The sequence below is a fragment of the Hydra viridissima genome, unplaced genomic scaffold (genome assembly GCF_058129835.1).
Source record: "Hydra viridissima isolate aposymbiotic clone 2 unplaced genomic scaffold, HvirCarnegie_v1 scaffold_18, whole genome shotgun sequence".
NCBI classification, from domain to species: domain Eukaryota; kingdom Metazoa; phylum Cnidaria; class Hydrozoa; order Anthoathecata; family Hydridae; genus Hydra; species Hydra viridissima.
This window is the reverse complement of record NW_028324317.1, coordinates 2,693,606-2,708,682: the sequence shown is the minus strand read 5'-3', so window position 1 is coordinate 2,708,682 and position 15,077 is coordinate 2,693,606. Positions and strand designations below refer to the sequence as shown.

The 15,077-nt window shown below is 28.1% G+C and overlaps 1 protein-coding gene across 3 annotated transcripts in view; it reads right to left on the bottom strand.

Annotated features, from left to right (window-relative positions):
• Window positions 1–1,039: 1,039 nt before the first annotated feature.
• Window positions 1,040–15,077, bottom strand: part of LOC145181000 (DNA polymerase epsilon catalytic subunit A-like) — a 29,489-nt gene continuing 15,451 nt past the window's right edge. For all 3 annotated transcript variants that reach the window (XM_090075004.1, XM_090075005.1, XM_090075006.1), the window contains 34 exons: window positions 14,811–15,006; window positions 14,221–14,619; window positions 13,756–13,872; window positions 13,333–13,539; window positions 12,974–13,189; window positions 12,641–12,773; window positions 12,347–12,443; window positions 12,035–12,089; window positions 11,878–11,961; window positions 11,653–11,759; window positions 11,504–11,549; window positions 10,764–10,846; window positions 10,565–10,658; window positions 10,129–10,213; window positions 9,824–9,896; window positions 9,649–9,739; window positions 9,383–9,561; window positions 9,062–9,176; window positions 7,978–8,034; window positions 7,776–7,867; window positions 7,354–7,443; window positions 7,052–7,136; window positions 6,370–6,452; window positions 6,139–6,259; window positions 5,928–6,059; window positions 4,104–4,175; window positions 3,747–3,863; window positions 3,490–3,575; window positions 2,596–2,728; window positions 2,233–2,367; window positions 2,040–2,122; window positions 1,778–1,916; window positions 1,342–1,451; window positions 1,040–1,207 (listed from right to left, as the gene is read on the bottom strand). In XM_090075004.1, coding sequence (XP_089931130.1) covers window positions 1,150–1,207; window positions 1,342–1,451; window positions 1,778–1,916; window positions 2,040–2,122; window positions 2,233–2,367; window positions 2,596–2,728; window positions 3,490–3,575; window positions 3,747–3,863; window positions 4,104–4,175; window positions 5,928–6,059; window positions 6,139–6,259; window positions 6,370–6,452; window positions 7,052–7,136; window positions 7,354–7,443; window positions 7,776–7,867; window positions 7,978–8,034; window positions 9,062–9,176; window positions 9,383–9,561; window positions 9,649–9,739; window positions 9,824–9,896; window positions 10,129–10,213; window positions 10,565–10,658; window positions 10,764–10,846; window positions 11,504–11,549; window positions 11,653–11,759; window positions 11,878–11,961; window positions 12,035–12,089; window positions 12,347–12,443; window positions 12,641–12,773; window positions 12,974–13,189; window positions 13,333–13,539; window positions 13,756–13,872; window positions 14,221–14,619; window positions 14,811–15,006 — 3,970 coding nt within the window. In that variant the 3' untranslated portion in view covers window positions 1,040–1,149. The remainder of the gene's footprint in view (window positions 1,208–1,341; window positions 1,452–1,777; window positions 1,917–2,039; window positions 2,123–2,232; window positions 2,368–2,595; window positions 2,729–3,489; window positions 3,576–3,746; window positions 3,864–4,103; window positions 4,176–5,927; window positions 6,060–6,138; window positions 6,260–6,369; window positions 6,453–7,051; window positions 7,137–7,353; window positions 7,444–7,775; window positions 7,868–7,977; window positions 8,035–9,061; window positions 9,177–9,382; window positions 9,562–9,648; window positions 9,740–9,823; window positions 9,897–10,128; window positions 10,214–10,564; window positions 10,659–10,763; window positions 10,847–11,503; window positions 11,550–11,652; window positions 11,760–11,877; window positions 11,962–12,034; window positions 12,090–12,346; window positions 12,444–12,640; window positions 12,774–12,973; window positions 13,190–13,332; window positions 13,540–13,755; window positions 13,873–14,220; window positions 14,620–14,810; window positions 15,007–15,077) is intronic.

Here is a 15,077-nt window from a genome sequence, read left to right as displayed (position 1 = left end):
TCAATTTATTAATATATTATAAGAGTAATGTTATACAAATATGCGATAAATACAAAGAAGAGCTTGTATATCACAGCTAGTGGTAAAAGAGTTGCCCGAGTACGTTGTTGTTACTTCAAGAGAGCGAGATTTCGAAGATCACGCTATTTATACATATTAACCAGGGGGGGGGGGGGGCATTATTTGTTTTATAACAATTAGATTACCGCGACACTTATACATATTCCACATTAATTGTTTTATGACGAATTGATTACCGCAACACCATGTTAAACCAGAATCTCTCTAAATCAATTCATTGTGGATCTGGATCATCTTGTGGTTGTTAACCTTCAAGATGAGGCTTATTATCAAGACGATTTGCAACATTAGAAGCAATCTCTTGAGTATTTTCATCACTCAGAGGCCTAAGGTGACGCAAAATTGAATTCTTCTGAGTGGCGAGAAACTTTTCTTCGTCTAGTTTTCTGTTATAACCAGATTCAAACTTTCTCCCAGTCATAACTACTATCTGATAAGTTTAATGCATTAATTTCTTTCTGCGCCAACAAGGATGGAGAAACAGCAGAATTAGATCAAAGTAAAAATGTCCAAGTTCTTTGTAAAAAACGAATATACCCATTGTTATAGAACATAAAATGTACTAAGTTCGCAAACCCAAAAAATATTTTTAAAATATTTTACTTCAATCTTAAAGTTACAAGGCCCTAAAAATCCGAAGACCTCGGTAAAATCCGGAATCGCCTTCCCCCACCCCCTAAATGTAGTCTTGGTCACAAACGCCATATAGGCAACAGATAGCCATTTTAACATTTTTGCTTGCCGTGTCAGAGTACCGAGATTCAAAAAATTATTAAAGAAAACGAGAGGAAAATTTTTCTTTAAAACACTGAAGGTCTTTTAGTTTTAAAGTAATTCAATTTTAAATCGATATTTATGTCCGTAACTTGATTAATGAAATATTATCAGTTATTTACTTTCATATTTCAATTCATTCCAAAAAAATAAAAAATAAAACGCGCAACAACACGATTGAGAATACTTTAAATATTGTTTTATTCGTTTTGTACCCATAAAAACTCTTTAAGAGGAATTAATGTTCCTATCTTTTAAACATGTGTAATGTTGATTAATAGAAACCACATTTTTCTACGTATATCCATTGATGAACTCGATTATTTCAGCTAGGTTAACCAGGTGATAATGCCTAAAGGAGAAAAATAGCCATAATTGTAGAAAAGAGGAGGGCCTTAACAGGAGAGAAGGGGGGGGGGGGCTTTATTAGAAGCGAAGGGGAGAACGTCCATGAAAATCTATAAACAACAGACATTTCTTACGTACTTCGAAATACTTTCATAAATCTTCAATTTCTGCATAAATTGATCACGCGGTATGTGGTTTCTATAGGTACCAGCACAATCACAGAACTTGGACATGTTTTTATCTTTAACCTGCAAGAAAAAAAGGTTTTTTTTTTTAATCGAACGTAAAAAATATTGAAAAGGAAACTTGAAAATGATCCCAAGTAAATTATGGTTTATAGAAGATTTATAGAGTTTTAACTGAACGAAATTTGGAAGATAATCGACTTATTTTGAATTCTTTTATAACACCACGAGTAACATTGAAGTGTACTTCAGATTGACATATCATAAAAATATCTTTCACAACCAATAATTTCGAATATATCGCTTTAATATGAATCGTCAAAACTTAGTCAAACTAAAATCATTTTATTTTTCAAAACATAAACAAATTAATATTTGACACTAAATACCATTTTGCATTTATTGCACTTCAGGTCTTGCAGAGTATATGTCATAGAGCGACGCATTAACATGGAAATAAGGTGCTGCTCAATGACTTCTAATGAGTAATCAACACCACATTCAGGGTTTGAACAACGAATGCTCGCCCTTAAAAAATAGAGAAGGTTTTTACTAATTTTGTAATATCAGTTTTTTGTTAAATTAAAAATACATAAAATATATCCAGCAAAATAACTCTAAAAAACCAGAAAAATTTAATTAGCAACATACGGTTGATTTCCTCTTGCAGGGGTTATACATGTATCGCGACATAAATCCAAATCTCTACAGCTGTTGCAGTATTCACAGATCACCTGAAATTTAACTTATTTTCCATTAAAAGGTCCTCGCTCAACTGTAGTCAAAATGTTCTAACAAATATATTCGATGAGTAAATTTACAATCTAAAAATATAAATACTCACTTCAGGTACAACAAAAGACATACAAGGATCTTGAAAAACGGCGTCATCTGCAAAGTTTCCTACACCGATTAACTTTAGCAAATCCCTTCTTAATTTGTTGACTTGACTTTGAATATTGATATCAAGCTGTAAAACCTGAATAGATTAACTCTAAATCAATTCAACTATAAATTTAGCACGTAGAATTTAGAGAAATTCAATTCATTTTCAGTGTAAAAATATCGAAATTAGGTTGAAACACAACGACAACAATTTATTTCAATAACAAACACAAACACAAGATTAGAAAGTCTTTGGACTACAGAAAGTATGAAGGCAGAAGTTGTGTTTACAATGCACAAACGTAAGATTTTATTTACTCACTTGGCAAACGGCTTTTACAAATTCAAGTGCTGGATTTTTCAAAGCTAAATAAGATCCTGCTAACACAGGAAATACTGGATCCCCATCTTTATTAACTGATGCTGACACTGACCGATGAATCTTTTGAGTTATTCTAAAACATTGTGTAAAAAAAAAAATTAAAAAAAAAGGAAAAGAGAAATTTAGAAAAAATTTTGAAGCATAATTAAAAATCTACATTTTGACAAACTACTCTTAACATTTCACAATTTCATAGAAAGAATACAAAACTCAACTTTATCATCAAAGAATTAAAAATAAACTTTATCAGTCGAATCGCAAATTAAAAAATCCTACGATATGCGATCTTACAAGTGAATATCTTTGAATCATAAATATCTTTGAATCTGCTGCAATAAGTTATATTTTTAAAGCATGATAACAAGCTACATCTTAACAAATAACTTTTTGTAATTTAAAAAGAATGATTGCAAATGAGATTCATGTCAACTAAGCAGCAGAGTCAGTTTTGTCAGCACGGAATTAATGAAGATTTTTGAAAGATGTCACTAAATATAAGATCCGTACTATATATGATAATCAAAAACTATGTTTAAGATAAAAGTTGAAAAATAGAAATTTTAGAGAAGAATTTGCTACAGAAAAAATTATGCAAACAAAAAAGATGGAACTTACTAACTGAAAGTTGCGACTTACTTAAAAGTTCAGGAAAACAAAAAGAAATCAGTATTGATGATTGCAAAATAACTTGATGCGAAAATGTTGTCCAATTAAATCCAAAACTTTTAAGACCATTTTTTCATGATGACCTGCTTGGGCTGATTAAAATGTGTGCTTAAATATCAAACCTATTTTGTTAAAATATCAAACATATTTTGCAAAAACATGAATTACCCAAAAAGCTGCTCAGTCAAAAGATTTTGAATTCTATCCTGAGAAAACTCAACAGTAGAAGGTGTACATGCTGTTTCTGCCATACGCTACATAAAAAAAAAAAAAAACTAAATGATTTCTGCCATACCAAATTAAAAAACAAAAAAACTAAATGATTTTTGCCATATGCTACATAAAAAACAAAACAAAAAACTAATTGATTTAGAAACAGTCAATATACCAACAAACATTAAAAAAAAAAGAATTTAGTGACATACTTCTTGTTGAGTACTAACCCCTCTTCTTTTTACAGGGGTATCAGTATCAGCTGGTAGTTGGACAGTTTCTTCAATTATATGAACATAAACTGCATGGATATGTCCGGCTATTGCAATCTACATATCATGACAAACTCACAAATATATCATTTACTATGACATGTTAAATTTTCAAATACTCTTTATTCTTAAACAATCATGTTACAAGTAGATCTTTTACATCTAGAAAAACAAGTTCATACTTTTAAAAGAAACTAAATTTGTCTTTAAAAAATATCCTATTATGTTATACAAAAGTTGTATAAATTTTTAAACAATTAACATGAATCATTATTTATTTGTATCTAATTATATTACCTGAAAGAAGTTTTGACATGAACCAGCAGTTGGAAGAAATTTACAAATGTTCCAGTTCATTTCCACTTTTTTCTAAAAATAATATACATAATACAATTCCACACAAATTTTGCTGTCTAAAGTTTGAGAGTTGTGTTAATCCAATTTTATGTTGCTTATTTCAAAGGTACTTTTAACCCTCATGAAAAATATTTATTTTATATCATACATCTATTTTATGTGTAAATAAATTGTAAAATTTTATCAAATCGCTCAAAACCACAAAGTTTAATGACAATTAAGGCAGAAATTAGAGAGTGTAACATGATACAGCAATAAAAATGAAAACGTTAATATTCAGATATTCATGAAATAAACTTTACAATGTACAGTATGTTCCCTTAAAATCTGCACTATTTTTTAAAAATGATAGGTCATAAAAACAAGTAAACAAGAAAATAGTTGTCAAATCAATTTGTTTTATGTCATTTTTTCATGAAATTCAAATATGTTAATCAATCTGTGAACTATTGGCCTTGATCACAGCTTCAATTCTGGACCTGAAATTCTTACATGTCTTCAGAACATACACCTTAGGCATGGCATTTAACTACTTGATGACAGAAGTTTTCAGAGCTGCAATATTGTTGTGGAGAGATGCACAGGCCTTTGACTCAATATATGCCCATATACTGTAGCCCAGAGGGTTTAAATCTGGGGAGTTTGGTGGCCACAAAACTTTCTCTCAAAAATCCAGCTTGTTTTTCTTAGCCACTGCTGGGTCTTTCTGGCTATATGGAGGGGAAGTCCTATCCTGCTGATACACAATTTCAGCATCAGGGTTGAAGGCTAAAGTAATTCATGCACGGACATGGTCTTCCAAGATTTTAAAGTAAACATCTGAATTGATTTTAAAAGTACACATCTGCATTGATCTGCATGGATTCTGGAACAATTTCTGGAATTGTGATGTTAATGTAGCAATCAGTCCTACTACTTAACACAGAATCCACTTTAAAAAGTTTTTCATCTGAGAACAGAAATATTATTGGTTGACCTTTCCTAAGGAAGAACAAAAGTATTAAACTTTCTCAATTCGTTTGGCCTTTACTTCTTTAGTAATGAAGTAAAGGTGCCTTTTGGATTTAGCTCTAGACTTGGCCATCAGGTCATACTAACCACCACTTCTAATTGTGTGTTCAGTCACAGAGAGTTATTTGGCCATCTGTTGAACCTAACTTAATAGTTGAGAAAATGAACCTCAATATTTATGCTACAGCCCAATAAATGATAACTTTTAAGCAACAATTCTACAAGATATTTGTATTTATATGCACTTGCATCCCCCCAAAAATTTCATGCTCTTTTCTGTCATTGAACGTATGAAATTTTTTATTAACATTTTGATTTGTGAAAGAAGAACCATTTATTAACATTCTTATTTCTGGCATTTGACAGTCACCCTTAACAATAAGAACTTTGACAAACTTCTTAATTAAGCCTAATATGATACAAATTAAAAAATGACTATTCCTACTGAACTAGTTGGTTACAAAAATAAAAAAAGTAACCAGATAATTCAATTATTGTCTGCAAATTGATACTATTTACATTCTTACATTAGAGTAATAACTATCTGCATTAAAAGAGAAATTTCAAGAAAATGAAGTACTGATTTTATTTAAATTTCTCAAAGTTATCATCTATATCAGTGAACCATTTAATTAAAAAAAAAAAAATTTAAACAACAAGCTTAACCTGTAGTTTACATTTACAAAACTGTGCTGACTAAAACTTACAAAAATGAGAAGCAAAATTCAATAAAACAAACTAGCTTATACTCACCTGCTTTGCTTCTGATATTAGTTTTGTAGCATCAGTATCTTCCTCTTCCTCTTCAACAGTAGTAATAGACAGCTCTCCGTGATCAAGATAGCGATCCGGAATTTCAGATAGATAGATTCCTCCTTGGTTAGACTGTAAAAATGCAAAGTCAAAAGATATTCAACCTTAACTAAAAAAAATATATTATCACAGACATCACTATAGTTTTTACTTTGTCCATCCAAAGTAGATATTCCCAACATGCTTTTGGTTCTATCCGTAAACTTTTAAATAAAGTCTTTGATAAAATGCTGTTAAGTATATACTGCACATATGCCAATCCATCTTTCAATCTATAAAAGGATTTCCACAATTTTAAAGACTAAAGAATTGAAAAAGCATTAGCAAAAGTGAGTTTAGTTGAAAAAGCCAAAATAACAATGACAAAAATAAGTTTACAAACTTTCGTTTTTTGGTGTTGAGAATAATTTTGTTGAAACTAGCATAAACAATTGTTGAACCAAGTTTCTTGAACTCTGATATCAGCTAAATAGAGCAGGTATACAAACTAAAAAATTTACTATAATATATGAACTGTAATATATATAAATTGTAAATTTATATTTTTAGGAAGGGTCAAAACATTAAAGAGTAATTTTAAAACTTCTTAAATGAAATTTTGTTAAGTGAAAATTGTGCACTGAATTTGGACTATGGGAGCTAATGGTTTTTTGAAAAGAAAAAAATATAACAATGTTAGATAAAAAAGAACACTCCCATATTCTGAATCTATCAAACTTATAAAAGCTTAAAAAAAAAAACAACACCAACAAAAGAAAAATATAATGAAAACACTTCATCTTAAGACAGAATTGATGCACGCCTGATACATGCATGCATCAATTCTGTCTTAAACATAATAGCTAAATAAAAGCTCCCAATAGTTGTAGATTATACATCCCAGTAATTCAATATTAATTTAGAAGAGGTATGAGGATGCCAAAAATCATTATAGGAAAATAATTTTCAAATGTGACACAAGACTTCTACCTATCTTATTTCTATCAAATTACACAAATTTACAGCATTTTATTATAAAAGAAAATCTTATAACTTTTATCAAGAATGAAAAAAAAAAAAAAAACCTGCATGAAGTATTTTTTCATAAGCCCATGGATAAACCGACACAATGCTGGGTCATACAACATTGCTTCTGGTGAACGCAAATATCTAAAAAAAAAAAAAGGAGAATGAGTAAAGTTATAAAGAATCAAATTACCCTTCCAATTTTATTATAATAAATTATAAGGATAATTAAATAATATTTAAAGTAAACCAATCAACATTTATAATAAATTATAATTATTAATAAAGTTGAAGAGAAATTAAAAATAAAAATATGACTTTTTTAAGAAATATCAATTTAAAAAAAAAAAGGTTTAAATGCCTATAAAAATGAATAAGCTGGTTATCAGCAAATGGATTTTTGTAGGTCACAACTTCTGAAAACCAGTTGAACACCAAACTCTTTAATATCCTATGAAAATAAATGTCACATAATTTTGTGCTAATATTGTATATTGCCATAATCCTATACTAATGTTACAGCTATGCTATGAACTATTTTTCCCTTATTAATCTATAGCTACACACATTTAACTGTACTAAAAAGTACTCTCTCCTATTACTACAGTATTTGGTAATTATTGTAATTATACATTGTATTTGTACAATTGTGTTTGTACATTGTAATAGTATTTGGTCTGCTAATTATGATCAACTCTCTTTTAAATCTGAAGTTAACTTCTTTAAAAAATTTTTTTACTTAAGTTTACTAAAATTAAAACTATTACAAAATAAGCTTAGCACCTAAAAGTCACTGAACATGCAGCTCCTTCATCATAAGTAGTTAAATTTGACACCACACCAGGACCTGAGTTTAGCATTTCTTCTAGAGTTGCCTACAAAACAACAACAACAAAAAAATTAAAAAGTAAAACAAAACAAAACTAAAGTTTTAAAAAAACTAAAAAAATACAAAATATAAAACCTAAGCAGTATGAAAGACTACCTGCTGGACATTATCAAAGCTCTGAGCAACACCTTCAGCATCATTGATATGTTGCGACTTAAAAAATAAATGGTAAGTGTCAAATTTTTTATAAAATTTTGGTTCATAGTATGTAAAAAGTACGTTAAATACATCAAATAAAGCCACCATCGATTAGAAGTAAAAAAACAGATAAAAATTATTTTCATCCAAATCTATTTTTAACAAAATCAATATAGATCTCAATCACTTGAATACTTGTGCAAGTTTCTTAAATCCTGTGGAGCTTGTAACAAGTGTTAGAATAACGTAGAACCTGTACTTATTTTCAGGTTTGACTTTTTAAATAAAACAAAGGTGTTTTTTATGCAAAAAAAAAAAAAAAAAAAAAAAAAAGACTACTTCTGTACTAGAAAGAAATACTAGAAAATGAAGAAATAGATATTTGATACATAAGTTATCAATTATAAAAGTACAATAAACATATAGTAACTATTTCTGAAAATATATGCTAAACTAATCTTAATTTATATAAAAAAAAACTGCTTCTATTACTGCTGTGCAACTACAGTAATATGAAAGTAGTTTTTTCTGAAGAAACATAAGTGACACTGCCAGACTAGTTCAAACAACATACTAGGAATTGAGAGTTTTCACAATTGAATCAAAATCAATATCATCCTTTCTACAACTACTGGAGCATTATGGTATAGATGGTTTATGAAAATACAGGATTCTGCATCTGCATCAATAATTGTTGGATAGGTTAGGTTAAAATAAATGAACAAGATTTGAAAGTAACACCTAAAATAAGCTAAACCCCTTATTTAGTATGGCAATATTCAAAGGCATAACCAGGTTTCTGTGCAAAATTATTGAGTGAGACTTGGTGAATGAGACAAAAGTAACAACTTCATTTTTTTTTTCTGTTTAAATTTTGAACTGTTTTCGTTTGTCTTACACAAAGGAATTTTAATAATAAAAAAATGTTAATTAGTTTAAAGTACATTTATAAACAAATTCTTGAATTTAAAAGAATTTTAACATTGAATGATTGACAGGATGGATTAGCAGGTTTTTATAAAAATAAAAAAAAAATCCTTACTTGAAGAACAGTGTTTACAGCCAATGCATCAAGTGATAATTCTATACATACAGTTGAATAGCAACCTGGTTGATTAATTTCAGGACTTCCTCCTTCATCCAATTCTGTAACAATTCTGTAATTATTATAAAAATACATAATGAATTATAAAATATTTATGAGTTATATATAGTGTTAATCTTCATTAATATACCTCTTTAATATAAAATACATGATGATTTGACAACTTAAAATCAATAAACAATTCTATACTATAACTATTCAAAACTAATAAATAATAACTAAATAATTAAGCTCTACAAACAAAAGTTAAATATAGACCTATTATCATCTTCTTCTTTACCACCAAGATCAGGACGATCAGTAGCAGACATCCATAACAAATGATTATGCTTTTGGAGATGGCGTGCATAAAAAATGTCTGCAGCATATAACGCAGCATCACCAGCAGGAATATTTCCAATGGGAATATGGAAGTAACGAGCATTTAAAAGTTGCATCTAAAACAATGAAAATGTTATAGCTTCAATTACAGTATTATCATTTTAAAAATTTAATTTGTGTTTATTTTTAACTGACAAGCTGACCTCTAACCAAACATTTGTGTCCAAGTAGGATTGAATAAACCTTTTTGCTAATTGTCTCTGCCAATCAAGTGCAGTGAATTGACTTGTGTCTCTAACAATTTTAAAAACAACCACTTTAATAGAGATATTTTATATGAAATAAAATTCAAAACAGTTACAATTACCAATATTTTACATTTCAACATTGGGCATTTCTATAATGGGGAACTCCTTCAAAGCATTCACTTGTGACTTGAGATGTTTTTGATCTAAAAAAAATTAAACTAAAAGGTAAAAACCCAAATAGAACACAACTACTAGAGAAAATACTAGAAAATGAAGAAATAGATAATTAATACATAAATAAGTTATCGATTTTACAATAAACATATAGTAACTATTTCTAAAAATATATGCTAAACTAATTTTTATATAAAAAAAAACAAAAAACCACAGGCTAGTAAATTATATAACAAATTACTGATTTAAATATTTATTGACCTGTTTGAGTTTGCATTAGTATCATTGTTGGACCTTTTTTTTCATCTTGGTATTGCATCAATACACGATGTATATTGCGATATAACTTAAAATAAATAAATCTAGTGAAAACCAGTCCAAGTGAAAGTCTTTTAATATTGTTATTTTAACAAAAGAATTGAACAAAAGAAAATAAACTAGAAATATCAAAATAAAATTAAATCTATTTAAATAAAATTAAATCTATTTAAATAAAATTAAATATATTCAAATAAAATTAAGTATATTCAAATAAAATTAAATATATTTAAATAAAATTGAATTTATTTAAACAAAATTTAAATTTATTTAAATAAAATTTAAATTTATTTAAATAAAATTAAATCTACTTAAATAAAATTAAATACATTTAAATAAAATTAATTACAATAAACCAGAATCACTTTAAAACTTATACTTGTTTTGCATCTGTTTCAACTTGAACGTCAAATGTGAATGATGCAGTTTCTGGGGGGTTGTACGCTTCTTCTTGTTCTTTACGTTCGAGAATTCTAAATTTTAAAAAAATTCCATAAGGAATAAATTATATATAAATATACACACAAAAAAACACATTATCATGGATGAAAATATTTACAACTATTGCTAAAGCAAACCTGTTAGTTCTTTCCATTGAGTACATATTTGATAGATTTGGCATTTGATTGCTTCGCACAGTATTTAAAACAAATACATAAGCCTGAAATGATTAATTTTTTTTAATCAACCAAATATATTAGAAAACAAAATAGTGAATGAGATATAAGTAAACAAAATATGTAAGTTAACTTCAATCAGCTTTCCAGCATTTTCCCCCTATGATCAATGCCCCATTAAATGTGTGGAAAATATTTGACAAATATAAATTTTTGCTTAGAAAATTGGGTATTTAAATTTCTTTTCTTGAAAATACTTTTGATAGCAACAACAAAAAATATTTTTCTGAAAGATAGCACAACATAGCTCTTAAATTATTTTAACTGAAACAAAGAAATATATGTAACCCTGACACTCACCTAGATAATTTTAAAGGGTTTAAATTCAATTGAAATATGAAATTTCTCTTAGTAATTTTTATTTTCCTTCTAGCATAATATTGTTTAGCATAGAATTGTTAAAAACTATTTTACATATATAATTTAGCATAGAATTGTATATAATTTACTAAATATTCATAAACATTTATACAACTTTATTTTACTCTAAAAATTGTTAAAACTATTTTAGGTTTTTATCAAATTACTTAAACTTTCCTTAATTTAAAATTAGACACAAAGTTACTGAGATAAAATAAAATCTAAGGTAACAAAGAAATATATTTCTGGTTTATAACTTATACTAAAGCAAATCTACTCACTTTTTGTAGCGGCGGCATGAAAATGACAAAAACTGCACGATTTTCTCTAGAAGACCATAATCATATTTAAATAAATTAACTATATATTAAATAATCAAAAAGAAAACCATTATAAACTTGCACATACACAAAACAAAAACAATACTCACAATTGCGCATGATAAAAATACAGGTGTTTTAAGGATTGTGATTCCAGATAAGTGGCTTCTGCCAATGTTTTAAAATCAAGTTGACTAATATCAAAGGAGTCCACATCCTGAATTATATTAAATAGAAAGAAGTGTAAAGCAAGTAGAAAAAATTAACTGTATAAATAAGTTTATAATTGATAACAAATGCATTTACACCAGAATTTGAGAAAAAAATCAACCCACTCTGCCATTTAATGCTCTTGCAACATTTTTGTGAACTTTGCATAAACATCCAAGTTTAATCACAGCACGCACATCTAGTGGCACCTAAAAGATAAATCCTTTTAAAACACAAAAGTATATTTAACAATAAAACATTCACTCAACAATTCAAAAAAACCTGTGTTTCATAAATCCCTTCAATATCTGGTGAAGACAAATCTGCAACTAACTCACTACAACAAAAAGTAATAAAAATTCTATTAAAAAAATTACTGCAGGTCAGTTTCCAAAGACTTTAGGGTTTTTTGTAAATTAAGCTCAAAAGTATTCAAAACAAACATTATGTAACAATTACTTCAAAAAACAAGATATCATGAAATCCAAAATAATAATTCTTGCAACAAAAGAGAATTTGGATCTTTTAATGAATTATTTATTTAAAACAGTATTTGCAGTTAAAAAGAATTAAAACGTTGTCAAAAATTAGGACCTGCTGTGATCTTTATAGATGACTTCTGGTATTGAGTACTCATACAGATAAAAAGGGGGTTGAGATCGTGGAAGAATTTTGTTAACTTTACGCCATGCTAAAATTTCAACAAGAATTTTAATAAGAATTACGTTCAGTTACCAAATCCACTGAACACCAATCAACATAAAAAAATAACTGATTTCTAACACAATAACACTTCATACTGCACAGTTATTTTTACAAACAGGATCTGAAAATATTATATGCTTATGAAGAGATAATCAGTAGCAAAAGTTTTTCTTAAAACATTACTTGCACCCTCGCCAGTTTTTAATTTTCGTGAGTTGACATAGAAAACACGTGGAACAGTTACATTGATAGAATGCAGATCATTATTTACCATCACAAATAAGTTAAAAACACCAGCAGTATCTGTTTCAGCTATCTAAAAAATAAACTTTATTTATAAAATGGTTGTGCACAACCAAAGATTTTTTTTAAATACAATATCTAAAAAAAATTGGATGCATAATATGATGACATTAGTATCATAAAAAAAAAATAATTTTGAAATTAAATATAAAATTAAAAATTACAATATTTAAATATTTATAATATTTATAATTTTCAGACAACTTTTTTAACCTGTATTATTTCCCAATGACTTTCAAGAAGTGATCTGGTCTGTTTTTTAAAAAAGTTACCAAGTCCTGTTTGCGGAGCAGCTCTTCTTCTGTCTCCTAGAATGTCTGCCATATTGTCATTTTTTAACTTTTTACGAGATTCACGTGCAGCATTTCGCTGCAACTTCTGAAACAGCCATTTTTTTTTTTGGAAAATAACCCAAGCATTTTGATCTTCCTATAAAAAAAAAGAAGCAAACAATACTTCATCTGTTTGTTTAAAAAAAAATTTGATATCAAGATAACATGAATAAAGCAAATAATAAACAACTCCAAAATATGAAACAATCTTAAAAGAAAAAAACCTAATAAAAGTCTCACTTTAGTTACACCCATAGACGGTGGATTTCCTAGCACTTCCTTCCATGATTTCAATAAATCACTTTCCAAAAACTCTGAATTTTCAACTTTCTTATCAACTTTTCTTCTCTTATGAACTATAGGTATATTTGGTGAAGTTAAAGAACGCTTTCCACCAAAATCCTCTAAATCTCCAACCGTAGTATTATCCACAACTTTTTCAACCAACTTAATTTTTATTAAAAGTAATCTGTTTAACCATGTTTGTTAAATTACAAGAGAACAAAGAAATGCATGTTGATATTGCAATAAAGTAGAGTTAAAAATCAGAAATAATTATAGAGGAAGAAAAATGGGCTTTGAAGTAAAAGATTTAAAAGAACTACTTCTCAAGTTCAATGCATAAAACAAAACACTTTTAGAATAAGGATAACAAAAACTCACTTCTGGTGCTTTAGAAAACATGTCTGTTATTCGTTTCTGTTGGAAAACATCATTTTTTTCAAGCAACCGCTTGTGTAGCCAATCTGGATGTTTGCATCTTGGAACAGGATTTGTAATCTGACATTTAACAAAAGATTTAGTGCATAACAGATATTGACTTTTGTGAATAGAATAATTCAAAGCACTAACAAAAAGTATAAGACAAGTAGAAAATTATTTAAAAAAACAAACTGAAAATGTGAGGAAAAAATGATAAAGTAAAAAAGGTTTATTTAGGAGAGTTAAAACAATAAAGTACCTTTTGTTTGTTTTAACAATCCAATCAATAAGATGTTTATAAATGCTATTACAATGAGAGTTGTGAATTATTCCATAAAAAAAAATTTATTCAACTAATATTGCTAATAAACCTAGTTTTTGTTATGCTTAAAATTTTAAAACAAATAAAACTGTGTCAAAGCTTACTCCTTGCATTGCAGCTGGTATGGTAATTATCTTTTGGATACAGCTGTTTAATCGTTCAATGTAATAGTTCCAATCAAGAATATTTCTTATATCAAAGTCAAAATTGTCTGGTACCTTCAGCCATCTTTTTAAATAGTGTTTTTTAATACTGTCCTCAGTTTGAAATATTGCAAGAGGAACAGCTCTTTCGGTTACTGGTGTTCCTTCAGGCTTGCACGATATGATAAAGCGACAGCTAAGACCTTTATCTTTAACCATTTGATCGCCAAGAAACTCAGCTAAACGCTTTGCAGTACTAATTGATGTTGATTTTTGTGATCCATAATCATCAAGGGAGCGAGACATGCTCCGATTTTCTGCAATTAGTTCAAAAAGTTCACTGTCTGGCAATGTTTCACCCTGGATACGTACATAGATACATAGATACATAGAACTATTACTTGTAAGAAATTAAGAGTCTTAAAACTTAATTAAAAAGCTTATTAAAAAAGAGAAAAAAAAAAAAAAAAAACCAAATCAAACGCTAAATAAAAAGTATGAAGAACATAAAGAAATAAATATTTTAAAATATTATGCTGCATAAAACAGACCTTGCTATAAAGTACATCCAGCCAGTAATCAGCACACTTAGCAACAGAAGAATAAACAGATTCCAATGTTTTGCCTTCCAAGAATGATTCAAACACTGATGATTGAAAAATCTTTATGAGTTGCAACTCACCTCGCCTCTTGACTTCAAAACCTTTCAACTCTGCCAAAGTACCATCTTCCTTAAAAACTGCATATCTAAATGGCATTTAAATGAGATACTTTATTAGATTTAGAAAAAAACACTTTCAAAATTGATTGAAAACATT